The sequence below is a fragment of the Dipodomys spectabilis genome, unplaced genomic scaffold (genome assembly GCF_019054845.1).
Source record: "Dipodomys spectabilis isolate Male_0828 unplaced genomic scaffold, ASM1905484v1 ptg000526l, whole genome shotgun sequence".
Taxonomy (NCBI): Eukaryota; Metazoa; Chordata; class Mammalia; order Rodentia; family Heteromyidae; genus Dipodomys; species Dipodomys spectabilis.
In genome coordinates, this window is record NW_024871203.1 from 2216547 (window position 1) to 2242622 (window position 26076).

The following is a 26076-nucleotide window of genomic DNA, read 5'->3' on the forward strand; positions in this document are numbered from 1 at the left end:
TACATTTAATATAGGGACTCAATATGGGGAGACCATGTGTACTGAATGCACAAACCAGGCTACATATCCTGATATAGCATCAAAGGGAGCTTTCCTAGAACACATCTTACAAGACAGTGGTCTAATCTTACTCCTTCCTTCCTCTACAGTTACCCTATTCCAAGCTTTTTGTTTATAGAATTACAGAAGTTTCCTGGGTGGAGGAGGGGAGTCTCCTTGCCTACAATGTCTTGGTTATGCAATTTAAGTTATATATTTTTATAAAGCTATCCTTAGAAAAGTCTGAACATGATACTTCCCAGAGCAGGTCATCCATATTCTTATTTACTGTCTGTTATTCATTCTATCAACCACTGAAAGAGAGAAGTTGAGATCTCCAATTGGAACCATGGATTTACCTATTTTTCCTTTCAGTTCTGTTGTTAGGTATGTCTGTGTTTAAAGCTTTTGCACCTCTCTATGAAATTGGTGCTTTTACTAATCTGTAATGCCCTTCATGGTAATTTTTTTTTTTTTTGGTCGGCCATGGGGCTTGAACTCTGGGCCTGGGCGCTGTCCCTCAGCTCTTCAGCTCAAGGCGAGCGCTCTACCACTTGAGCTACAGCGCCACTTCTGGTTTTCTGGTGGTTTATTGGAGATAGGAGTCTCACGGTCTCTCCTGCCCAGGCTGGCTTTGAACCGCGATTCTCAGATCTCAGCCTCCTGAGTAGCTAGGATTACAGGCGTGAGCCACCAGCGCCCAGCTCCTTCATGGTAATTTTATTAATTCCGATGTTAGTTCTGTCTGAAATTAATATAGATAGCTACTTGAGCTGTCTTTTGGTTAATATTAACATGGCTTGTCTTTTGACTCATGTTTTTAAAGTGAGTTTTCTTTAGACAGCATGGTCTTATTTTATTTCATAATTCACATTTAAGTCAACTTATTGATGTAGATTAATAATCAATTGGAAAAAGCGTCTTACAAAGATGTTCCTTACAGGGGAACAAAAGTAGCAGAAAAATATAAACAAGTGGAGTAGATCAATATAATGTATATTCATAGATACTGATTACAATTGTTCTATTACATTTTCCTTGCTTTTCTTTTATTGACTGCTCCAATTTTTAATCAAGCATTTATTGCCTCTCTTAGTAGATCAATTATATTTTTGAAAAAATATTTACAGCTGGTGCTTGTGGCTCATGCCTGTAATCCCACCTACTCAGGAGGCTGAGGTGTGAGGATTGCCGTTGGAAGCCAGCCCAGGCAGGAAAGTCTGTGAGACTCTTTTATCTGCAATTAAGCAACAAAAAACCTGAAAGTGGAGCTGTGGCTTGAGTGGTAGAGTGTTAGCCTGGAGAAAAAAAGAAGTTCAAGTACAGTGCCCAGGCCCAGAGTCCAGGCCCCATGGCCATGTACACGAACACATGCACACACACATACACACATTTAGTGGTTATCCTAGCACTCATAATACACATTTGAACTTCATGTAAGCTCACCTTTAAATAAAATTATGTAGCTTCATATGTAGTGCCCTCAAAACATTCCCATTTTCTTCCTCAGATTCCTTCTTAAATATGGCTGCCATTCTAGACTTATCCATGTTATACTATTCAGTTATATTCTTGTTTGAAAGTAATCATTATCTTGGAGATCCATTAAGAATAGGAAAAAATTTATGTTTTTTTGTCAGTCGTGGGGCTTGAACTTGGGGCCTGAGAGCTGTCCCTGAGCTCTTTTTTGCTCAAAGCCAGCACTCTACCACTTTGAGCCATAGCACTACTTCTAAATTTTTTTAAATGATTTTAAATGGATTTTTGGAGCTAGGAGTCAGAATAGGAGCTTGCTCCGTCCGGTCCACGCATCAACCTGGTATTGCAGTACTTCCAGGAACGGTGCACCTCCTTCCAAATAAAAAAAATTTTAAAAAAATGATTTTAATTAACATTCCCTTATTCTTTCCTCAACACTCTATGTAGATCTGAGTTTCTGACCTATTTCATTTACCTTCTGCCTGGACAACTTTTTGCTAACCTTTCTTGCTGATGATAAATTCAGTTTTTGTCTGCAAAAGTCTCTATATGCCCTTCACGTTGAAACATGATTCCTGGGATATGCACTTTTAAGGTGGTATTTTTTTTCTTTCAATAATTTAAATATTTTACTGCATTTCTTTCTTCTTCTTTCTCTTCTTCCTCCCCCTTCTTCTCTCCTCCTTCTCCTCCTTTCTCTTTTTTCTTTCAGCTGGTCCTGGGGCTTGAAATCATGACCTGGGCACTGTCCCTGAGCTTTTGTGCTCAATGCTAGTGCTCTACCACTTGAGCCACAGCTCTACTTTTGGCTTTTTTTGTGTGCTTAATTGTAGAGAAGAGTCTCACATACTTTCCTGTCTTGGCTGGCTTTGAACTGAGATCCTCAGATTTCAACCTCCTGACTAGCTAGGATTACATCATGTGCCACTGGTGCCAGCTCTTGTCCAGTAATTCTAACACCCATATCTAAGTCTAGTTTTGAGACTATATTCTTTTCCCTTAAGCATACCTTTTGATTTCCCCCATCCCCAGTTTGCCTTTATGGGATAATAGGAACTGAGATAAATAAGACTTTGTATTGAGGATTTAGGTTAGTCTACGTGTCAGGGATGCCTTTAGTGGTTGTTGTAGCTATAGGTACTCTAGGCTTCCAATTCTTCCATTATCTTTGTTTTTGTCTCTCCTCTTGACTTTGAGCTCCCTTACACATTCTTGGTCTCTTGTTCTTTGAGCTATAATCCACTATTATTACATCAGAGCCTTGTTGATGTGGTGGTAAAGTGTGAGATGGGGAAATGCTATGTAATCTTCCAAATAAATGTACCTTTTAGTGGGTTTGTGCCTTAGGCTTGTGATGTTCTTAAGGATTTCTCCACTTGAATCCCAGACCCTTGTTGATAACCCCTAAGGTAGGCTAACAGGAGGGCCAAAGGGGGCTGAAATAGGGAGGAACCTAAGATAAAATTTCAGAACTGTGCTCTGGCTCGCTACCCTGGAGAGACTACCTTTGTTATGGTGACTAGGTCGAGTTTTGAAATGATAATATTTGAGACCCCTTAGAGATACTGAGTGACTTAAAGAAGGACACTTGAATAGCTCCTAGTCTCAAGACACAAAACTTCCACTTCAGGAGCAATGCTTATTCCCCTAGGCCAAAATCGGTAATTATTGAACTTCTTCCTTTCTCCCTAACAGCACTGACATCAAACAGTAGTTAAGAATGAACATTAGTTGCCAGGACTTTCTCTGTGGACACCTTACCTCTGGCAACTTTCTCCTTGACAGAACTCTCCCTATTGCACCTTTGGGTTTTCTTTCTTTCTTTCTTTTTATTTATTTATTTATTTTTGGTCAGTTGTGGGGCTTGAACTCTAGGCCTGGGCACTGTCCCTGAACTCTTCAGCTCAAGGTGAGCACTCTACCACTTGAGCCACAGTGCCACTTCCAGCCATTTCTGTTTATGTGGTGCTGAGGAATCAAACCCAGGGCCTCATGCATGCAAGGCAAGCACTCTACCACTGAGCCACCTTCCCAGCCCCACTGAAGGGAAGTGTCTACAAAGGCAAATTGCAGATAACCCAGTGTGGGAAGTTTTGAAAGAAAGAAATCTTCAGCAATCAGATATGTGATGATAGCAATACATGCCTGGTGTGAGTGGCTGTGTATGTGTGTGCACACATGTGTAATCTCTTTTCTTCCATCTTGGAATGTATTTTCCTTTATTTAGTCCCCTGACAGAATGTTAGCACCTGGACACAGGCAGCAGAGGCAGACCACTGTGTCCGACCTATCTGCTTAATATAAACTTCAAGTATTCAGACTTATGTAATATCCTTTGCACAATAGTTATTTCAGTATCATTCAGAATGAACTGCCAAACAAATAGCTTTTGTAACCCATTTCTAATGTACAGGACAAAACTACCTTTTTAATTACTAGGATGTTTCGTAGCAGCACTCTGAAACTGTGGCTTGTGGATTAGCAGAAACAACATTAGTTGGAAAATTCTATTAGGCTTCATCCTAGGCCTACTGATTCCGAAACTCCGGAGGTAGAGCCCAGTTTGTGTCTGGAGAAGCCTTTCGGGGGGGGGGGGGGGGGGTTAGTCACTCAAGTTTAAGTGCTACTGTTTTTAGCTTATGAAAGCAACTAAACAGCACTGAATATTCAGTCCATATAAAGGTTCAGCCAGGTCCTTTGAATGCATTGATTGACTGCTTTACTGAGAGTTTGGTTCACAGACCAACAGCATCAGCATGTCTGGGAGCTTATTAAAAGTGCAGAATCTCATGCCTGCTGCCCAAACCTACTGAATTGGATTCTATATGTTCTTAGACATTCCCAGGAAATTCAAAAGCATATTCAAACTTGAGAAGCATTGCCAAGCCTCATTTGAATGGAAGCTATATTTTGTTGTGTTTTATTTTGCATGTACTGGAGACTGAACTGAGAATTCTTGAAAGGCAAGCACTCCATCAATAGAACTACACTCTAGTCCATTTGACTTCAGTTATTTTCCAGGTATAGTCTCCAGTTTGTGTTTGGGGCCTGCCTCTGACTGTGAGCCTCCTCTCTTGGCCTCCTGTACAACTTAGATTACACTCCTGCACCACTATGCCTAATGTTTTGATTTTGAGATCGGTCTAGCTAACTTTGCTCTGGCTGGCCTTGAACTCTTGATCCTCCTACTCTACCCCGAGAGTAGCTGGGACTGTAGGCCTTTGTCATCACACTCAGATGGACTAATTTATTTGGAGAGATTAGACATAGAGAAGTAGGTAGGAAAAATAATCTTCTTCAGTGGATTTGATATTGAGCCTAATTATTGATTTTTTAGAAGCCTATAGTAAGAAATTTTGAAAAGGACTAGATGGGTAGGGGAGTGGGCTGAACTAAATGATCAAAATCTCGAGTCAGCAAATTTTTTTTAACAGACATTTCAGTTTCAAAGAGCTTTACAATGATCACTTTGGCTGGTTCTCCTGATCTCTGGCAATTCTGACAACACTTTCCTTTGAAGTGCTTACAGATTGACTTATGTGGGCAAAGGTTCCCAGGGAAACACTGTAGTCATGTAAATTAAGTGAGAGGAGAATTCTCAACCCTCTCACTTAAATTGCTGGAGAAGCTCTTCCTTTGGCATGCTGCTGCAGAGTGGTGAAGAGAACCTTGAAGCCAGAGCTGTTCATTCCAAAGGCACTTCGGGTGTGTGTGTGGGGGGGGGGGGGCTGAAGGCTTCCTTTGTTAGCAAAACCCTTTTAGGCGTGAAGATAAGGTTCTGAACCCAGAGAAACAACCTTGATTAGCTAGAATGCAAAACACCCAGCCCCAGAGTCAGCTCTGCTTTTCTAAGAACTGGCTGCTGGAGGAGGAGCGGTGTGCTCGGAAGTAGGATGAATCTAGTCATCTATAAGGACTCCGATGAGAGTAAAGGCCAACAAATTGACAACCTTAGTATGGAGAATGTAGATTGATCACCAATTGTTGGCTGTTAGATCAAAGAAAAAAAGTCTACATGTGTATTTACTTAATAGGCAATCATCACAACAAAAGAGCTGGCACCTATGAGAAAATACCAGTCAGCTTCAAAGCAAGTAGTCATACTGATAACATACCCTCTAGAAGGCTGTGTTTATACAGTGCTTCTTATCCTACTGTGTCCTTACCTTAAATGGATGAGGAGATGTGATTTTGTCCAGGGCAAAGGAGGAACCTGCTTCTCAAGATGGCTAGCGACTTGTCCAACATCACATATTTAGAAGAGCTGAAACGTGAGGTGGTTTCTTGACTCCAAATCCAATGTTCTGTCCAACTCAACTAATCAAAAGTGTGGTCTGCTGGCTAATAGTGACCACAATCCCTAAGAACTTGTGAGAAATACTGACTTGTGGATCCCAACTAAGGCTCAATCCAAATCTGTCCTTTAAAGAGGCCCAGGAGAAAAAGCCAACCAATCAAACCTCATGACATTAAGGTAATACATTTCACAAAGATATTTTGAGAGTTTATATTGACAGCTCTATGTCAGAGAATCATTTTTCCCCCTTGTGGTCATTGTAAGAATTGACAAGGCTCTGACATTAAAGACAGCAGGAGAACTTTATGGAGTAAGCTAAAGGATATTCACTTTCTAAGCTAAATTTTAATATTCGAGTGTCACCATTAACTGACAGAGATATGCTGATTTTATACCAGTACTTTCTTTTTTACCTGTAGGGTGTGGAAAGCCTGGTCTGTTGGCCATATAAGGCCCCTAATTAAAATAATTTGATCATGATGGGCCAGGCATGTATCTTTCTCATTTACTCCTCATAAGTGTACCCCAGCCAGCTGTATTAATAATTCTGTCTGGCTTTTGAATGATATTATAAATTTCTAAATAGCTCTTGTCAGGAAAAAGTTTCCCTGACCTGTACCTGTTAACTTCAGGTTACCTCAGACTCAGTCTTTTTTTTTTTTTTTTTTTTTGGTTGGTCGTGGGGCTTGAACTCTGGGCTTGGGCGCTGTCCCTCAGCTCAAGGCGAGCGCTCTACCACTTGAGCTACAGCGCCACTTCCTCAGACTCAGTCTTAAGAACAGGGGTAGGCCAGGTGCCAGTGGCTCACGCCTGTAATCCTAGCTACTCTGGAGGCTGAGATCTGAGGATCACGGTTCAAAGCAAGCCCAGGCAGGAAACTCTGTGAGACTCTTATCTCCAATAAACCACTAGAAAACCGAAAGTGGTGCTGTGGCTCAAGTGGTAGAGTGCTCGCCTTGAGTTGAAGAGTGCAGGGACAGCGCCCAGGCCCAGAGTTCAAGCCCCACAACTGACAAAAAAAAAAGAACAGGGGTATATAACATTAGAGCTAGTAATCTGTTGAATATTGTGGCTTTGATTGGGAAAATTATCTATCCTCATTTTATTCTGGTCAGTCATGAGGCTAGAATTTAGGGCCTGGACACTGTCCCTAAGCTCTTTTGCTCAAGACTAGCACTCTACCACTTTGAGCTACAGCTCTACTTCTGGTTTCCTAGTGGTTAATTGGAGATGAGTCTCATGAACTTTCTAGCCAGGGCTGGCTTTGAACCACAATCCTCAGATCTCAGCCTCCTGAGTAGCTAGGATTACAGGCATGAGAAACCAGTGCCTAGCTTATCCTCATTTAAAAAATGTACTTACTTTTTACAATTCGACATAGGTGTGGCCTATGTTCTGAGACTTTACTTGAAGCAAAAGAAGACATATGTAGTGTGGAGAGCCGACTTCCTACATACTTACTGAGACGTGTAGAGTCCTTGACCTTCTAACAAGGGAATGGACTTCTCCATGGGGACTAAGATCAAGTTTATGCCTTCCCTAACTGTACTTAAACCAGAAGAGATGATCAGGTACTTGGTTTCCTAAGAATTTTTCCTTATCTAAAGTAAATGCCAGTAGATCTGGGAAAAGAATGAATGCTTATCAACAACTTTGAAACCAAGAGGTGTCAAGGATGAAAAATGAAGATAGATCTAACGAAATCTCATGGTCATGCTACCATACCAAAATGTATTTGGCCCAAATCAGTCAATACAGAGGGAGAGCACATTTCCCATCCTCTAAGCAGTCAACCAGCAACAATTTGTTCAATCCTTGCTGCACACTACACATTATGCTAGAGTCTAGGAGTGATTTAGCATTATCAGACATCTTTCTGCCCTGAAAAAGTGCCCAATCTTGCTTGAGAGAAATGGTCACATGACAATACAGAAATCATACAAGCATTAAAGAATGCGGATGTGTTGAGGGCATGGCTCAGGTGGTGGAGTACTTGCCTAGCAACCCTGAGGCTGAGCTCCAACCCCAGTATCACCAAAAAAAAAAGGAAAAAAAGAAGAATGGGATGTGAGTGTGAGCCAAGTAGATTCGAGGGAGAGAAGCCATCGATGTGAAAAAGCCTCATAAGGAGGAGCCATGTGAGCTGACCTTAAAAGGAAGAGAGAGGACATTCTAGGGAGAAGAGTAGATGCGGGATGGAGGCCTATAGACTTCTATATTCATAAATAAGAGGGGCTGGATATGTGCTATTCAAATGCGGAAGCTCAGTATCTAAAACCATAGATCCTGGTGAGGTCATAGCTCTGTTTGGTTCCTATCAAACACAAGAATAGCTAAATAGCGACACTATTTCATGATAGTAAACTTCATAGAGATGAGGTCACAACCATTTACAGAGTAGATGGCTAGCCTCTAGGAACTGAACCCGAAGTCCCCGATCTCTGGCTGGGAATAAGACCCTTAGGACAGATGCTGTTAGGGTTCTCTTGCCCCAATCCTCTCAACTCATATTTCTACATGTCAAGGTCACTTACTGCAAGCAACTACAGGGTTCTGCTTGACACTTAACAACCAACATTCTGGTTGTAGGGAAAGATTCACATATGGAAAGGCATGTGATTTATTGCCCCCACACCCAGCTACATTGGCTAGAAGCCAGGAACAGATACCCAGCTTCTTCACACAATGCAGATTGCTCAGACACATTCTACAATGTCTCCCAGAATCCCCCACTGAGAATGAGCCATGGCTGCCCACAGTAGACGCTTGCTGGATAATGCTCCTGCTTCCTGCTATGCCCCAGTTGAGCTCTCATTCTCCTATGTGTATTTTCCGATCTCATTTTCCAAGATAACTGTTTTACACTCAACAGATCCTCATCTTGACTGTACTCTGAGCCCACAACTTAACAGTAGAAGACCTAACAATGGAGATATTTTAATAAAATACCAGAAAATCAGATTCTCAGGAGGATTTCTTAGAGAGCAAGAAGATAAAAATAACTTCTCTATTCCCTCATTGCTTCCTTTTGTTCAAAACAGGAATTCTGAAGTTGAAGACACGGACATATTATGACATGTTATTCAGGGCTTCCCAAATGAAATAACAACTCATGTTGATTTCCTCCCCCCCTCCCTTTGTCTTTTAAAGGTTAGAGATTACTCACCTCCCCTGCTGGTCATTAAATCAGTCTGGCAGGAATCCTCAGTAGTTTTGTGGCCTTCCAGGTACGTGGTGGAGACACAGGCCTGCTGTAGACAGGTCTGCTTGCTGTGATGTACTACCAAGCAGGTGACTTCAAAGGTCGGCCTTAAGCCTATCTCCAGTATCACTTGGGGCTCACACTGAGCCCCAAAGTCAGGGACCAGATGGCACATCCCACCAAGTCAAAGTTGATCAGCTCAGCCGCATCACACATTTCCCTAGCTCTTGTGCCAAGGGATGCTGTAATCTCTCAGGTAGAAAACAACATATTTTCTGTTACCTTAGTTCTCTTCTTATTTTTTCATAAGAAGTTGCCAATTAACATTCAAAGCTTTTAGGTCTAGAGAATCCTGAGAGATTATGTGTGTGTGTGTGTGTGTGTGTGTGTGTGTGTGTGTGTGTGTGCACTTAAAAAATTAAACAGCCTTTCCTAACACTAATATGGCCTCTATCAGGACTATGAATCATGACAAATTAGGTTTTTCCTCTTATAACTTTATATGAAGATTTCACTTTCAAATCAGTAGAATAACCAAAGTTTGGTTATTCTGCATGGGAAAAGTAAAAAAATCTAAATGAGGTGAGTGGGGTGGGCACCCGAGATACATCACGGAAATGGAATGTACTTAGAATCACAGTGGTTGCATTTAGATTATAAGGAAATGAGAGGAGAATGAAAAGTGATTGGAATCTCTTAATTTTCCTCTACTGAAAAAATGACACGCAAAAGGCACTTGACTGGCAGGGCAAATTCATGAAGGCTGCCCTTTCAGACTTGAACTGAATCTTTTTAAAAGTAGCTTCCACTTGGTTAACTCACAGAAGAGACTGGGCTGCCCAAAACATCATAGCATCTGTCACTAGACAAAGCACCCTGAGATGCTAAGAGCAGATTCCAGCATCAGCATCTGTGGAGATGACCTTTAAGGTTTGTACATAAGATTCTTTGATTCCATGTTCCCCAACTGCAAGCTCTTCTTTTGTCATTTTCTACTCAAAAAAGCAGAGCGGCTGAACTAGGCAAAAAAAAAAAAAAAATTGCTACGTCCTTGACAGTGGGGTTTATACACTGTCAGAAGAAGCCTGGTCTAAGTGGGCAACTGTTACAGATTGAGGCTTTAGGTGTACTGCTAATGGGCACTCTGCCACCTGACAAGTCTCAAAGGCTGGTAGAGCCATCCAAGCACTTCAATTGTATTTGGTTTCTTCAGTTCCTTTTGCAGGTAGGATTAAACCATAAGGATTGAGTTCCAGGAGGGAGCAAGATGACCACATCTCACATCTCAGGGAAGGCTATTACACTGATAAATCTGGTATCTGCCCAACTGACCAAGCCAGCAGCACCACAGGGTATCATAGTTGTCCCTAAAGTTCTGCAAGATTTTTTTAGATGTTACCTTCTGCCTGGCATTTCCCCCTCATTGTACATAATTTATGCAGTGAAAAAAATCCTAACAAAAAATAAAAGCAATATATAAGGGAAAGAGTTATCAGGATACTATTGACATTTGGGACCAGAAAATTCTGTATTCTGAAGGCTTTTTATGGACTGCATTATGATGTTAAACAGGGAAAAAAAGATTTGAAAATCTTACTGATCATAGTTCGAAGGTGCCATTTCTCTGGCCTCTACCCACTGGAAGCCAGTAAGTAGCTCAGCTTTGGCTCATTATTATAACAATCAGATATGTCTGCAGGCATTGTCAAGTGTCCCCTGGAGATGCAGTCACCCCAGTTGAGAACTACTGCCTGAAAGTTTATTTTAACAGTAGTACCATCCTGAAATGACTCCAAAATTGGAGTATAACTGTAGAACTATGTAAAACACTAGGAAGTAATACTTTAGGTCTGTGAGCCCCAGGTCGCCCTTCCGTACTGCATACTCTTTGCTTTTGTGTTATTTTGTTTCCAATCATTTCAAAATGTAAAAACTCACTCAGGCTCCAACATTGGTTGGAATTTGAAGATCCTTAGACTGTACAGGAAGGAATGATGGTAATTCCCATAATGATTGAAAGTGTAGAAAGGGTATTTGAAAGACTGGGATCTAGCTGTCGGGTCTTTCTGAGGATAAGATAGCAGTTACGCTGTCTTTCTTGGAAAGCCAGAATTGAATAACTCCAAGTTAAATTCTACTAATGTGATTTACAAGTTAATTATATTTCATGTAGTTAAGCAAAAACAGCTTAAATTCAATATTTGAATGAAATGAGCAAACATCTCCTTAGTGAGGATATGTCCTTCCTGTGATCTGGAATTCATTCTGAAGAAGAGGACACTGAACAATGAAAATGTTCCTACCCAATTCTAAAACTAAAAATGTGTTGTGATGTGACTCCAGAGGTTACAAAGGAAGAGAAAAATGGTGTTTTGGAAAAAGAGAAGCCCAGAAACTGCCGGGAAGGCTGTAAGAATCAAATGTCATTTTGAAAAACACAGTTCAAAACAGTTTCTAGAAAATTTCCTTTCCTCACCACATAAACAGTTTAATAAACTAGAGAGGGTAAATACTATTCAACAAGGGTTTATTGAGTACCTACTATGTGCCAGGGATTAGTTGGTGCCCTAGACTTGAATTCACCTAGACCCAGGTAGTGAACAGCACGCCAGACAGGAAAACTGCTATATTCAGTCTTCTTGTGAGTTTTTCCTGTAAAATATTCTAACTTTCTATCTCTGTTTGTTGCTGGTTACACATATTTAATGCTTAACTTTGGGTATTTGGAGTTTCTGCATGTAGATTTTCAGTGCCACTGGTCAGAATCTTCCAAGAAAAAAAATGCCTTTATTCCTAATTACCCTGTTAAGACAATAGGATAGCAATTTTGTCAAATATGATAAAAATGTACCTTGTAAATTATTCAAGTAATTGAATGTAGTATGTTACAGTGTAAAGAGCACTTTGGAGACTAAAACCCTATGACATCTTAGTCCTGGCTCTGTTGTTTTGTTGTACCCATGCACAAATTAGCTTCTGAGAAGTATTTGTTTCATCTGTAAAATGGAATAGCATTTTAGTTTCCCAGTACATTTCAACATACTGCATATTTATAATCTATGGGGTTTAATGTAATCATAAGGACTCAGACTCTTCCTTCTGTATGGATGGCTCTGGGATAAATAAAGCATTGTCTTGGTTGTAGCCCAGATCAATTATCCATGGGATCTTCCTAAACTTCATTTTAGATGATCATGAAGAACTACATCCATAAAACTTGTGAGGCCCTACTTTGAAATTGGCTGAGATAAACATCATGGATTTTCTGTTAAAAGACATAATGAGCTAAATTTAATTTCCTAGTGAAATGAAGACTTTTGAAGATCAACATTTATTTTATAAAAGAGGTTCACAATAGTGGAATCCTTCCCAGCACCATCAAATTCCGTCCATTGTTAGCACAAATGACATTTTTGTCTCACAGCCTTCAGAAGAAAGCATTGCTAGGTAGCGTGACCCCTCAGAGAATGGGGCCCAATGCTACACTATGGGGACAGAGTATGGTCATCACAGCACTTGAACAAATTTGAGAAATTGCACCTTCGAACTACAATCAGTAAGATATCCAAATACTTTTTCCCTGAGATACTGTCAATTACATTTTTCAAAAATCAACTCTTTTTTAAAAATTTATTTTTATCATTATCCCCGCTTAGTCTATTTCTGATCAGCAAAAAAAAAAACCCACACTAATATCTGAAGAGTGAAGATCTTACTGGCTAGGTTTAGCCCTAAAATATGATGTTTTGCTTACAGCAGTACCCTCCACAGCCCCACAGTGACTTCCTCCCATTTGGTAGTCAGGAAAAAGCTTCAAACCTTGTTTTTCCTGCTTCATTTTACTTTAAAAATGAAGTAAAACAGGCAGGGACTGTTCTGTGTTGTGTATAATAACATTAACTGTTGGTGCTATCCTTGATGCCAGTAGCGAAGTATCAGAATAACACTAGTAACAGCAGTGACTTTCACTCCTAACACCTTTTTGTAAAGGACAAGCCATCATGTCTCTAAACGCATAAAAAGAAAAAAAAAAGTGTTCACTCCCACACTTTACATTGCCATGACTACTGAAGGTCCATTTTCCTATCCCCCTGTTTTATGCATACCAAAAATAGGGGTTGTCTGTAGAAAGAAAAAAGGCTATATAATTTAAAACTGAAGGCAATTCCCTGTGGTTCATAAGCATGGGTTTTGATAAGCTGTATGGACTCATTTGACCAGAGAACCATGAGCTAGAAATGAGTCCCGACCACTGTTTGATTCGGCGTTCATTTTACCTATACACCTAGGACATGAAAAACCATCCCACTGTATTTTAAAGTTGCCCATTAGATCCATAGGCAAAGCCAGCTTTCTTCTTTCCAGTCCCAACCTTTTTGTGTTTTTCTGCCCTCATCTGATCAAAATCTAATAGGAAGAAAAAATCCTGTTGGGGAAAAAAAAATAACCCACAGATCTGATGTGCCTGTTGATGTCTCATTAACCTTGAGAGTGAATGTAACTGGTGACTGTCCATCACAGTGGCATTGATGGTTTGCTAAAGAGGAAAAAAGCCAGTGGAAACATCTGGGGTGGGGGGGAGATACAAACAGATGCATTATTTATTAGATAATCTATCAAAAATGGGACATTTCCAACTGTCAAGACTGGCTAAATGATATAGTTTCTTTAAGCCTGTGATGAATCTACTACATGTTTCCTTGGGAATGCATTTGGAGTAGTATTACTTTGAGTGTCAAAATATGCTCAACTGTAGTATTGAGAAACCCATTTTGCTGTTGGGAGTATAATCAGGAGAAAAAGCAAACATCTCAAGAATCACGTTAATAAGGGTGAGCAATGAGTGAATATGTGTGGTGATTTGTGTGCCATTAAAAAAAAAATCACGAGCTAGTCAAATGCGTGAAGGTCCTTATTTCATGAGTTCCTCAGTCAGATTCCCTTCTTTACTAATTGCTGATTGATCACATGTCAACAAACACAGGGAGCGAAATCATAGAGGGAAATGAGCTTTCCTTTAGGGATAAATGGTTACCTGGAGAGGAAAAGAGGAGGAAAGATTTTCCCAGGATCACTAACAGATTCCCCTCTTGGAATAAACAGACCAGAAACCTAACCAAACCTGGACCAGAACTCCCTAGAAAACTAGTATCTTCCATCCCTGAGCACCAGAATCTCAGCTGGGACTGCATCCTGTGTAGGCTCCCCAGAGGCGACTCTGAAGTAAACAAACCCTAAGGTCCTACTCGGCATTCAGAGAGAACATTCTCACCTATGTTTTGCTATTTCCCTTCCATGATTTCCACTTTCCCATGTCTGGTCCTCACTCCTGTGCTTTTCTTAGGAACTTCTTGAAAGTTCTCACCATGAACCGCACTTTTCACATCAAATTCCCACCTCCCGCCGATGGCACAACCAGTTTCTGCGAGTGTCACCTTCTCACCAGCTGCTCGCTTTCCTCTGCTCTTTTCAGGGTTACACAGCCAGGCTTGTGCCCCTCAGCCTCCTGGCCCTGTCCCTCATTCCCACCCCCCTCCAGTGCACCCAGATAAAAGTGGATCCAAGGATTCCCCCCTTTTATTCCCCCTAAAGAAGTTCCACCCCCCCTCCCACCGCCTCGCATTTCGGAGGACACGAGCGACTGTGAAAGATGAAGTAACTGCGAATTGCAAACATCATGTCCTACCCTCCATACAGATATGGCTACGATGCTGCGGAGAGGCGAGCAGCACGCAGCCCCCGTTTTTGCCCGGACCCCACTTTTGGTTAGGTGGGAGGCATTTTCCTCACCATCCCATTCCCATTCCTTTATCCCCAACCGTCACCCCGATCTTAAATCCTCTCCCGCAGCAGCCTTTCTCAACACATTTCGGGGGGCGGGAGGGGGGAGAGACCAGAGGGGAAGGGCGAGCAAACTGGGGAGAGGAGTGGGGTTTCTGCGGCTTCCCTCCGCCCCGCCGAGCATAGTATTTTATTCGCAACTAGCGAGACTTTCTGGAATGTCTTCTCCCGTCCTACTTCGGGGCCAAGTGACCCCCCCTCACTCCCATCTTCATCCCCCCCAAAAAACCAAGCGCACCGACCACAGCACCGCCGCCGCCCCAACTGTTGCAGCGGTTGCGGGGGTGACGGCGGAGGCGGGCCGGGAAGGGCCGGGCCCGGAGCCGGACGCTCCCTACCGTGGAGGCTGGGAGGCTCCGGGGTGGCCGCCTAGGGGCGCGCAGTGCCTGGGGAGCCCCTGCCGCCACCGCCTGGGATAAGGAAAGGCGGCGATCTCAGGCGGGACCCCGCGCAGATCGAGCCCTGCCGGGGCAGCCGCACCCGGAGACGGGCTGTCCGAACCCGCCCCCTTCTCACCTTTAAGATCAGGTCGGTGTGATGCTGGTCCAGCATGTTGGCTTTCTGGAAGGAGGTGACGATGACCCGGCCGTAGCGCCCAGGGGTCTGCAGGTCCGAGTAGAGCCGGTGCTTGGAGCGGTTGACCGGGAAGAGGCTGTTGACGAGGTTGCGCTCGATCTTGGCCAGGCTGTGCTGGGGCGCCAGCAGGTGCTCCACGCTCTCTTCCACCTGGTAGCGGCTGAAGCTGGCGCCGAGCAGGATGGAGATGAGCACCGGTGCCGAGGCGAAGAACACCGGGTGACTGGCAATGAAGTGGCCAAGCCGGGAGAAACACGTCCTCAAGCCCCTGTGCAGAACCTGCCGCAGCATCCTAGAGCAGAGCGGGCGCGGGAGGAGGGCGAGGCGCACGCTCGGCGCGGGCTCGGGCGGCGGCGGCGGCGGCGGTGGTGGCGCCCGCGGTGGTGGTGGTGGTGGTGGTGGCGGTGGCGGCGGCGGCGGCGGCGACGGCGGCGGCGGCGGCGGCGACGGCGGCGAAGGAGGCAAGACCCTGAGCTCTCCTGGAGCCGCGGCACCACCATCGGGGAGTCCCGCGCCGCGCCTCGGGAGGGTCCCCTCGGGCTGGAGACACGCCCTCCAGCCCGCAGCCGCGCCCGCTTGGAGAGCCCCCCAGCTTGGCGGCCTCCGCGCCGCCCCCACCCCGCCCTACCCTAGGCGTCCTCCCAGCCCCTCCCCCCCGCTACCTCCTGGCCCCGGGGGGGGGGGACTCCTCCACCTTGTCCCTTCTCAGCGCGCGTACGGTCGGGATTAGCTCCCCCCGCCGCGGTGCGTCGTGACCCTCACTCCCCACTCACCCGACCCCCAAGGCCAACGATCGGGGAGCGGCGGCGGCTCTTGCAGCTTAGAGACTCTGCGCGCCAGCCCTGGAACACGAGGACGGAGAATTCCAAGCTACACCCAGTCCCCTCCCCTTGTGCACTCCCCTCCCCCGGCCTGGCCGGGGCCGCACTCCCCCCTCCTCCCCCCTCCCCCCCACTTGCCCTCCTCCCGGGGAGACCCAGAGACAAATAAAGAAATGGCCTGGATTTTCCAAACAAAAAGTAAAGAGTTCTCCCCGGGGGGGGGGGGGAATAGGGGAGGGGGAGGAGGACCCCACTTGCAGTCAAGTCTCTCTAGAGATGGAAAGGAGCTGGCTAAAGACTGCGTGCACCCCAGGCTCTCGCCAGGCTCAGGTGGGGGCGAGCCCAGGCTGGTGTGGAGAGAGAGAGAGAAAGAGAGAGAGAGAGAGAGAGAGAGAGAGAGAGAGAGAGAGAGAGAGAGAGAGAGAGAGAGAGAGAGAGAGAGAGAGAGAGAGAAGGGGGGAAGCGGGTAGGTGGGAAGCCAAGACGCTCAAGCGTGGAAATCACGCCTCCTCCGAAGTAAGAGCCATTTACGATCGCCCCGCCACTGCAGCTTCCGTGGGACCCTGGGCTACCGGTGTACGTCTGGAGCAGGTCCACGCAAAATGTGTCAGTGGAGAAGCTTCCTCCTGCACCCTAATTTTAAGATTGCTCCAGAGTCGATTGGAGCTGGCTAGTTGTATTGCACACATACATCCCCCCATCCCACCCCCCAGTACCCCAATAATAAAAGTGCTGATAATGACAAGTGAGTGGAAAACTGTGTATCGCCAGGGCTCGGAGCTCCCTGCCCTGCCTTCTCCTCCCCCCCCCCCCCTCCTGTCTGTCGTCACTGGCAGGTTTGGGGGACCTGGTACAGCGGAGCTGGCGCGGGCGCCCCTGCGGGTGTAGAGTGAGGAAGGATAGTCAGGGGGTCGTGGCGTGAACCCCCTTTCCCTCCCTCTACCTTCTCCACACGCGTGGATGCATGTGATGGGGGGGGCAGGCATTATTTCAGACCTGGAGAGATGCCGGTCTGGGAGCGTGTCGAGCCGCAGGGGGCGCGGGGGAGCCCGTGGGGGGGGGGCGCCGACGGTTTGGCAAAGTTGGGCGTGTGCGTGTGAGCGCCAGCCATGAGCTAGCAGGCAGCCACGGTGGCTCCCCTCACACTCCCCTTCGGGAGATTCCCTCCCCTCCCCCTCCCCCAGAAGGCGGGCGCCGGCTTCGGCCTGGGATAGACCTGCGGCGGCGGCGGGAACGGCCACGCACAGGTACCATTTAGCGCGTTGCTCTGCGCGCTCCAAACCCTTGGGTCCGTCCACTGCCAAGGGGACCGAGCTGGATCTCGGAGTCTGGGTCACTAAGGCGCCCAGTCTGGCGAGGGTGGAGGTGGGAAGCAGGGCTTGAGGAGCTGGGAGGGGGAAGGGGGTGGGGGAAGGAGGGGGGGGGAGGGCCCTCGGGGCTTTGCCCTCCGAGCTCTGGGCCTCCCCATCCCACGCCTCCGGTTACTGCCTCTTGGCTTCCCAAATGCCCAGAGGAAGTCAGCGGCTGGGAGACGCGATCCATGGAGTTGTGGCTCTCATAATACTGAGTGAGGATCTGACTATGAACCCAAATCGAAGGACTGTGGAATCGGGACGGGAGGAGGAAGAAGAGGAGGATGAGGGGGAGAAAGAGAAGAGGGAGGGTGTGTGTGTGTGGTGGCGGGGGAGGGGGGGGGAGATCAATGGGTGGGAGAACGCGATTTGCATGTGGTTCCCATCCCAGACTCCCTACCGCCCAGTGGCCCTACACTTCTCAAACTGAACTTGAGAACTTGCACGTTTGGCGACAGGAAGTGGCGGGCTGAGAAATCCTCCTTTTTAGACAACCCCTTTCCCTTTCCCCACGCCCTCTTCTCCATTCCCTCCGCCACACCTGCAACCATTTGCACGGCCCCATTCCCGGGACACACTTGTCTGGCTCGGTCTGGGCTCCTCAGGTCCTTCCCCGCCGTTTCTCTCTTCCGAGATTTCTCTGCTCACGCTCTCGATTCCCCTCCCTGATCTCGGTTTGTGAAAGCTCTCCAGTATGCCTAAATCTAGCAGCTCTAAGGAACACCTCCCCCCCCCCTGCCCCCCAGCTCTTCTAATTGCCATCCTCAGAAAGGACACGTTGAAAGGGGCTCGAAATTCCTCGGCCACACTCCATTGGTGCCCTTCCCCCCGCCCCCCCCCGCCCCCCCCCCCCGCCCCAGCATCTTAATTTCTGCTTGCCGCGCTGCTCTGCAGCGCTTTGCTGATTCACGATGATCGCGGAGGGAGAAGCCTCATTGACTTGTGCCCCAGCAAGCGGCGAGGCGAGCTCTAGTGGCTGCGAGGGCACGTGCTTTGGGAAACCACCCACTATTGAGCAGCCAAGGCATTAAATGGCAAGGTGCATGTCCTGTATGGCTCTTTAGTACTGGAAGAGGAAAACATGGAAGGGGGGGGGATGTGTGTGGAGGGGGAGGGGGAGGGGGGTTGGACGGTGGGAAATACTGCGTGCCCAGCCCCCTTCCACTGAGCCAGTGTCAGCCTAGTGGGTGGACATATCTCAAGAGGCCTTAAAACGTTCTCTGCACAGGAACAGAAAGAGGGATTTTTTTTTACATGCACCCAGGTGCCAACTTAATAACAAAAGTAAGAGGAGGGAAACCAGCCTACTGATCTACTTGGGAACCTTTATTAATATTTGGGTAAAGGTCTTTTCATTCTAAACCCCAGTGGTTCCCTTCCGACCTTGATTCACTGTACTCCTTAGAATTTGTGGCCTTTTAATGTCAGCCCTTTCACCCGCTGGAGAGTAGGAATGCTCTCTCTCCTTGCTGGGCTGAATCTTAGACCTGAGACACACAGCACTGCTCAACCAGCCAGGGTGGGAATGCTGACCTCCACATAGAAAGGACATTTCCTTGGTGACAGAGCATTAAGTCGACTCCCAACTCCCTTCCTAATGTCCTGTTTTTGGAGGGAACTTCCACCTGCTCAGGTTTGCCTCAGAGACAGAACAGCTGAAGTGTGAACATTCAGCCACTGTTAATTGTTGGCATTATAGTCAGTGTTGTTTATGTGGAGGACAGAGAGAGAAGGATGGGGAGAGGAGTAGAGGAGGAGGTGGGAGACACACAGACAGACAGACAGACAGACAGACAGGCAGGCAGGCAGGCAGGCCCCAGAGAGAAAAGAAATCTTCATTCAGATTTCCAGAAACATTGCCACCACCAAAGATTTGGTTTTGCATTTGGGACAATGACATAGAGAACAGAACTTCCATCTGACTGTGTCTAAATGAAGATCAATGCATATTAATATTAGATAATTTAGGAAATAAAGGAAATGAAATCACCTGTATCCCTGAACACCCACCAACTTTCAAAGGCAACCATTGATATTAAACAATATACTAAACAATAACAATATACTAAGCAATTGCACTATAATAAGCAATAAACAAAGGCTTGGTTGAAAAGCTACTGGATTGAAACCTTACTATCCTGCTTACTAGCAATCATAAATGGGATGAATAATTTCATTAATCATGTCAGTTTTCTTTTCTGGAAAATAGAATAATAATAACTATCCTCATAGACAATTTAAATAAATTAGAAGATGTAAAGCACTTGAAACAGCACCTAGAATGTAAAAAGCATTTAGTAAGTGATAGTATAATTCTCATCTCTCTTATTGTGTGTGTCTGAACATAAGGTCTATGCCTCACACCCAGGAGCTGGCCCGGTACTAGTAGCTGGGTCTCGGTGTTGCTAGAAGCTGGCCAGACACTCAGAGCTAAGCTTTGGTGTTCTTGTGTTGAACATAAACCATTTCTCTAAACACTAATGTCAGATAAGGGCATTTTGTAACTGTGATAGATTAAGCCAAATTGAGGACCACTCCATAATCATATCTGTACCTAGACAAAGCATGAGACTTGTTAAAATCATTTAAAAAAAATGACCAAGCAGATCCTTATCCTGGCTAATGTAAGTTAATATTATCATTTTCTTAAAGCAAATTACATTTTTAACTTTGTTCTATCCTTTTTTACCTCTAGATAAAGGTTTATTAAAACACCTAATCATAAAATTATTGTATTCAATCTGGAGCAAGGACCAATGACTTAAACTCTGAGATCACTTAATACAAACTCAAATCCTTTGGAACAGTGCCATATTAAAATGCAATGAAACTGTGAACCCAGCTTGATTGACTACTGGTGTAGTCCTGACTGGTCTTTGATGTTGACCATGTGCATACAATATGCACTGTTTTTTTCTAAATTTGAGGATGACTTAAAAAACCCACTGGTCACCATATTTTCCCTTAATATCATCAGTATTTTCTCATGTCAATTAAGATCACTATCAAGGATTCTAATAGCCTTATTGAATTCCATTGTATGTGTGAACCTTAATTTATTTAAATTACATTGTGGGAATTTTTAACTTTGCTTTTACCAATAACTCTAAGCTGCACATCCTGTATATAAATCTCTGACTGCATCTTTCTTTTTTTAGAGTCAAATATCCACCACTATATTTTAAGTAGTGTTCCTAACAGATGCCTTTGTAATTATTGTTAAATTGGAAGAGACAAAGACATTCCTTCACAGGTATTAAATTATTTGCTAAACTACTGATTTAGTCCCATTTTACAGATATGTCTGTCATCTGTTAAATTTGAGATAAGCCAGTTGGCTTAGTTTTGCTCAGAGATGTCAGAGGAATTGATCATGGAATGGAAATGGAGTTCCAAAAGAAGCAGTTATTTGGTTTGCTCGTGTTAGAAACATGGGACGAGGCTTGTCTACCAAATGTATCAAGCTGTATCATGCATTAACTTTCAATTACAGCACCATTTTCTGACTGAGAAACAACAAAAACATTTCTATGCATATCTCTAATCTAAACAGTGCTGTGCCAACTGTGAAATCATTTTGTATAGGAGGATTGTGCAAAAGGTGTTTAGAGAGTCTTAAACTGAGGTTGGAATGAAGTGCAGTATATTTGTCATTAGTTTATATCAATCTCAATAACACTAAGATATTGCTAAGTGATATATTGGCATATCTGCCATTCTTCAATATCTAGATTTCTTGGAGAATGGAAACTGGCAGGGAAGGCCGAAATATTGCAAGGATTACCCACTAAAAGTAAGAAAGTTCACCCAGCAAAGTTACCTTGAGTGAGATTGTCTCCATGAAATATCTGTTGCTTCTCATCTTTGTCTTAATCAAGAAGCTGTGTGTGTGTGTGTGTGTGTGTGTGTGTGTGTGTGTGTGTGTGTGTGTGTCCCTGTTTAAGGTTAGCACTCTACCACTTGAACCATAGCTCCACTTCTGGCTTCTTTGGTAGTTTATTGGAGATAAGAGTCTCAGGAATGTTCTTGCCCTGGCTAGCTTTGAACTGTGAACCTCAGTTCTCAGCCTCCTGAGTGGCTAGTATTACAGACATGGACCACTGCTGCCCAGCTTAAGAAGATGTTTTTTATGCAGAGCAACACTGTGCTCCTCAAGACAATATCCCAAGGAAAACTTCTAAAAATAGTTTAAACTTGCAGTGAAACAGAGAAAGCATGCGTGGTAAGCTCTAATAATCGGTTTAAGATAAAGACACACACTACTAAATGATCTCTGCCCAAAAGTGTGTAGATTATATGCCTAAGGTCTTCTTCAATGTTCTGTCTTAGCAGGCTGTTAGTATTAACATGAATCTTTTAATGGGCCATTATAACATAAGGAAAAAATCATACAAAAATCATCTTCCTGAAGACACACGGCTAAGGTCTAAGAGGGGGCTACTTCATGCATTGGTCCAGGGGGAAATATTTTAGCAAACAGTCTGTTTGTGCTCACAGTGATACTGCTGGGTTGAAGTGGCTGTGTCCCTATCTTTGTTTTTGTTTCTGTCGTCCATAAAATATGACCTCACTTTCCATCATTCAAAATCCTTCCATCTTTTAATGTTTTCCTAAAATCCTAAGACATATAGCTAATAAGAGTTTTTTTCAGATTTCCATAACCAAAACTGATTAACTTTATTCAATGATTTTATTTGAATTATTTCAGAAAGTATGCACACCATGGTCAACAATTAGGTTTCTTTCTCTTAAGGAATTCATAGCACAATAGGGCTGAACAAACATAGATAAAAGTAACATAAGAACCTCTGAAGGGTAGATGCTAGGGAAGGGGGTCCATCTCACCGCTGGGTGGGAGCTCATCTAATGTATAGGTGGGAGTGGACAGTTAGCTCAGTGGTAGAGCACTTTTCTAGCATGCAGAAGGCCCTCAGTTTGATTCCCAGCACCCACACAGGAGTGCATGCGCGTACACACACACACACACACACACACACACACACACACACACACACACACACACACACACACACACACACACCCCTATTCTCTTAACAAAATTGTAATTTCCTAATGGCTAAGAACCTTACCTTGAACTTTTGATTCTGCTTTCAGGCCCTCAGTGCCAGGAACTGACATAGAGTAGGCTTGAGTAAATCCATGTTGGTGGTTCATTGCAGTAAAATACATAAATTGTCTGAGGAAAATGAGTGTATGGTTACATTCAGACAAATGGTTCTTAAATAATGTTTTGTATTGGAACCAAGGAAAAGTAATTGTAAAAAGGAAGCAGTTACCATTTCTGATCCCACATGTTCAAAATATGTGTTACTCAACAGGAGAAATTTGGGTTGTAAATAAGCTGGATGTGGGTGCCGGTTTAAAGAGAAAATCTTTAAATTGGACAAGCACATTTTAGTATACAAATACATGTTGCTAAGTATAAATGTGCATCTTTTCCCTAAATTTGGCTGAATGGGACGCTGGTTTAGATACATTGCACAAAGAGACTTAGAGGCAATGGAACATTGAAAGCAGTAAAGAGTGCATGCATTTAAAAACTAATCTCTAACTCAAGTGAGTGGGAAGGAAGTTGTATTTTTGCACACATCAGCTTTGATTACCTTTGGTCCCTGGCTGGGGAAATAGTTCTAAAATTTTGAACGTGGTCAGAGAAGGATGATCATTCCTTATTTTGGGTGTACCTGAATAATATCACTGTCTTAATAGCAAACAAAGTGCAATTCAGACTTTTCATTAAGCCAAACTAGTTTTCCCTTCATTGCATTTAAATGAGGAGAGTTTAGGTACATTATTCACTTTCAGCACCAGGGACAGATCTGATTAAACTTAACTACCCCTACACTTTCTAGCTTCCATCACTTCCAAGTTGACTTTAGAGAAATTTGAGAACTAACAGAGGTTCTTTAAACTAATATAATCAACGAGTTGATCATCATTTTCTAAGCCAGGCTAATTAAAAAGGAAATGATTTTAAATTGGTGGATCACTAATCCAATATGATGTTTCAAATTATGCCTAGTAATTTATGCCCTTGTAATGAGTTTGACTGGAGAGGCAAGCATTTAAAGAAGAATGTTAGAAATGCCTGAACTATATTGTCTTATGTTTTGGTGAGTAATTGTGCAGAAAATTTAAAAGAAAAGATAGAAAATGGGGACAAGCACATTTTTAATGCATTTTTACATGCCAAATTTAGCCCTAGGCACTTTCAAAATAACTTTGTGGGCTATTAATTATTGTCAAACCCATTTTAAAGAGGGGAAATTGAGGATTATGGGGATTAAATATCTTGTCCAGGATTGCACTGTAATGGAAATATAAGTTGAACTTAGAACCCAAGACTATCTGAAATATGTATTATGTATTATGTTTAATCATTCAAAATTTTTTTCTTTTTTTATTGTGAAAATACTGTACAGAGGGGTTATAATTACATGGGCAAGAAATGAGTACATTTCTTATCAAGCATTGTAGCCTCCTCCTTTGTTTCCCCTTCCCATCCTTTCCCATCCCCCGCCACCCCCAAACCTCCTCCCCCCCCACCAAAGTTTTGAAGTTCGTTTTCAACATAACAACTTGTACATCTCATTGTTGCAATGGGTCCACCTGTATCCCTATTTAAACGATTTTTCCCCCTTCCCCTCCACAAATTATACCGACATCAAATACAGTGAAAGCAGGGGTTATACCGTGGGGAGGGACATACAAAGCAACAAAAATTAATCTTATAAATGTGTTAGAAACAATCGCATGAAAGAAAAAAAAACATTTGAATACATATCTTAGGGTTCATTTCCTTAACATCAACTTATCTGACCTTTTCTGCTTGTCTCAGACATATAGTAGTTATTGCAAATAAGGGAAACCATGGGACCTATGTTTCTTTGGGCCTGGCTTACTTCACTTAATATAATTTTAAGCATAAAATTACTTGACTCCATTTCTAAAATGCCTTGACTGGATTTAAATGTGTTAAAAGCATCTTTTGGATGACATAGGGTGCTATGAATATTCTAAACAAGTTAATGCAATTTCTGCTTTGGCTAATCATTTCATAGTATTGTAAAATGGCACTATTGAGACCGTCCATTAATCAGTGTTTTTAATGTTTGGATTCATTTCTGATGTTGATATTTAGAGGCATTTTGTGGACCAACAAAAATATTGTTATGGAACCCGAAGTGTTTGCTGATCTAATTCAACCCACACTTTTTACAGATGACAGAACTTTTGCAGTCCTTGTCTGGATTCTACCATGAAAAAAAAAATCCTCAAAATGTTAAAATGGAAAACTGTTAAGTTGTTCCAAAAAATATACAACAGGAAAATGAACCAAATAAACCCTGACCTTTTGCATGTTGAAATGCTTCCAGCTTTTAGAGGTTCACTAGTAGTCATTATATTGCTAAGTGAAAGCTTCTTTAATTCCCTTCCTTTACTATGTAAAATGAGCAGAGACCAATCGCCAGATCCGTTGTCTTATGTTTGAACATAGGGAGCACAACAAAGCAGGGAATTTCTGGATACAACTTTTAGCTTCGGGGCAGTCTTTCTTTGATGTTTATATATTTACTCCTTTCAAAATCATACTCTAGAGCATAACCCAAGAACAAAGCCCCTCATCCCTTCCGTTATTAGAACTATGTACTTCTTGCTTTGACTTTAAAAAAATGACAAAGCTACAAGGCATTCTGTTCCCCGTGGCTGATCACTTCCTTCCAGTGCATGGCATTAGATTGGTGAATTAATTAATTGTAAAATATGATATACATATTCACACATATTAGAATTGCAGAAAAGTTAAATCAGGAAGCAGCTCATAGGAGAGGCTAACAAAGAAAAATCAAAAGTCAGCTGGGCGCTGTTGGCTCATGCCTGTAATCCTAGCTACTCAGGAGGCTGAGATCTGAGGATCATGGTTCAAAGCCAGGCTGGGCAGGAAAGTCTGTGAGACTCATATCTCCAATTAACCACCAGAAAACCGGAAGTGGTGCTGTGGCTCAAATGGTAGAGCGCGCACCTTCAGTTGAAGAGCTGAGGGACAGAGCCCAGGCCCAGAGTTTAAGCCCCATGACTGGAAAAAAAAAATAATCCCTGTTTTTAAAGCATGAGACTTGGCACTTCCACCTTCAGGCATCTTCTGAATATCTTATAAAGGGTAGGTTATTCTAAACATGAGGAATTCTATTCTGCCACAAGTTGAAAAGTTTAGCCTCAGCTGAATACCACTACCCCCTGTAATGTGTGCCAAGCAACAGGAACTAAAGTAGTTTTGTTATATAGAAATTCAGTCCTGAGAAACAGAAAAGTCACATTTTGAGAGGTCTAATTGTGAATCTTTATTGCAGACTGCAAGTGCACTCCTGTCTCAAAGACCAGCAGCCTAGAATGGAGCTTGCACAAAGCTTTAAAGACAAAAACCACATGTTTGTGGTGATGGAGGAA

The 26076-nt window shown here is 43.6% G+C and overlaps 1 protein-coding gene and 1 pseudogene across 1 annotated transcript in view; one reads left to right on the forward strand and one right to left on the reverse strand.

Moving 5' to 3' along the window:
* Nucleotides 1-15734, reverse strand: part of Ptchd1 (patched domain containing 1) — a 52955-nt gene extending 37221 nt beyond the window's left edge. The window contains exon 1 of the mRNA XM_042670206.1: nt 15375-15734. Within this exon, the coding sequence (XP_042526140.1) occupies nt 15375-15725 (351 nt within the window). The 5' untranslated portion in view covers nt 15726-15734. The remainder of the gene's footprint in view (nt 1-15374) is intronic.
* On the forward strand, nt 1776-1892 carry LOC122099647 (annotated as a pseudogene).
* Nucleotides 15735-26076: the final 10342 nt, after the last annotated feature.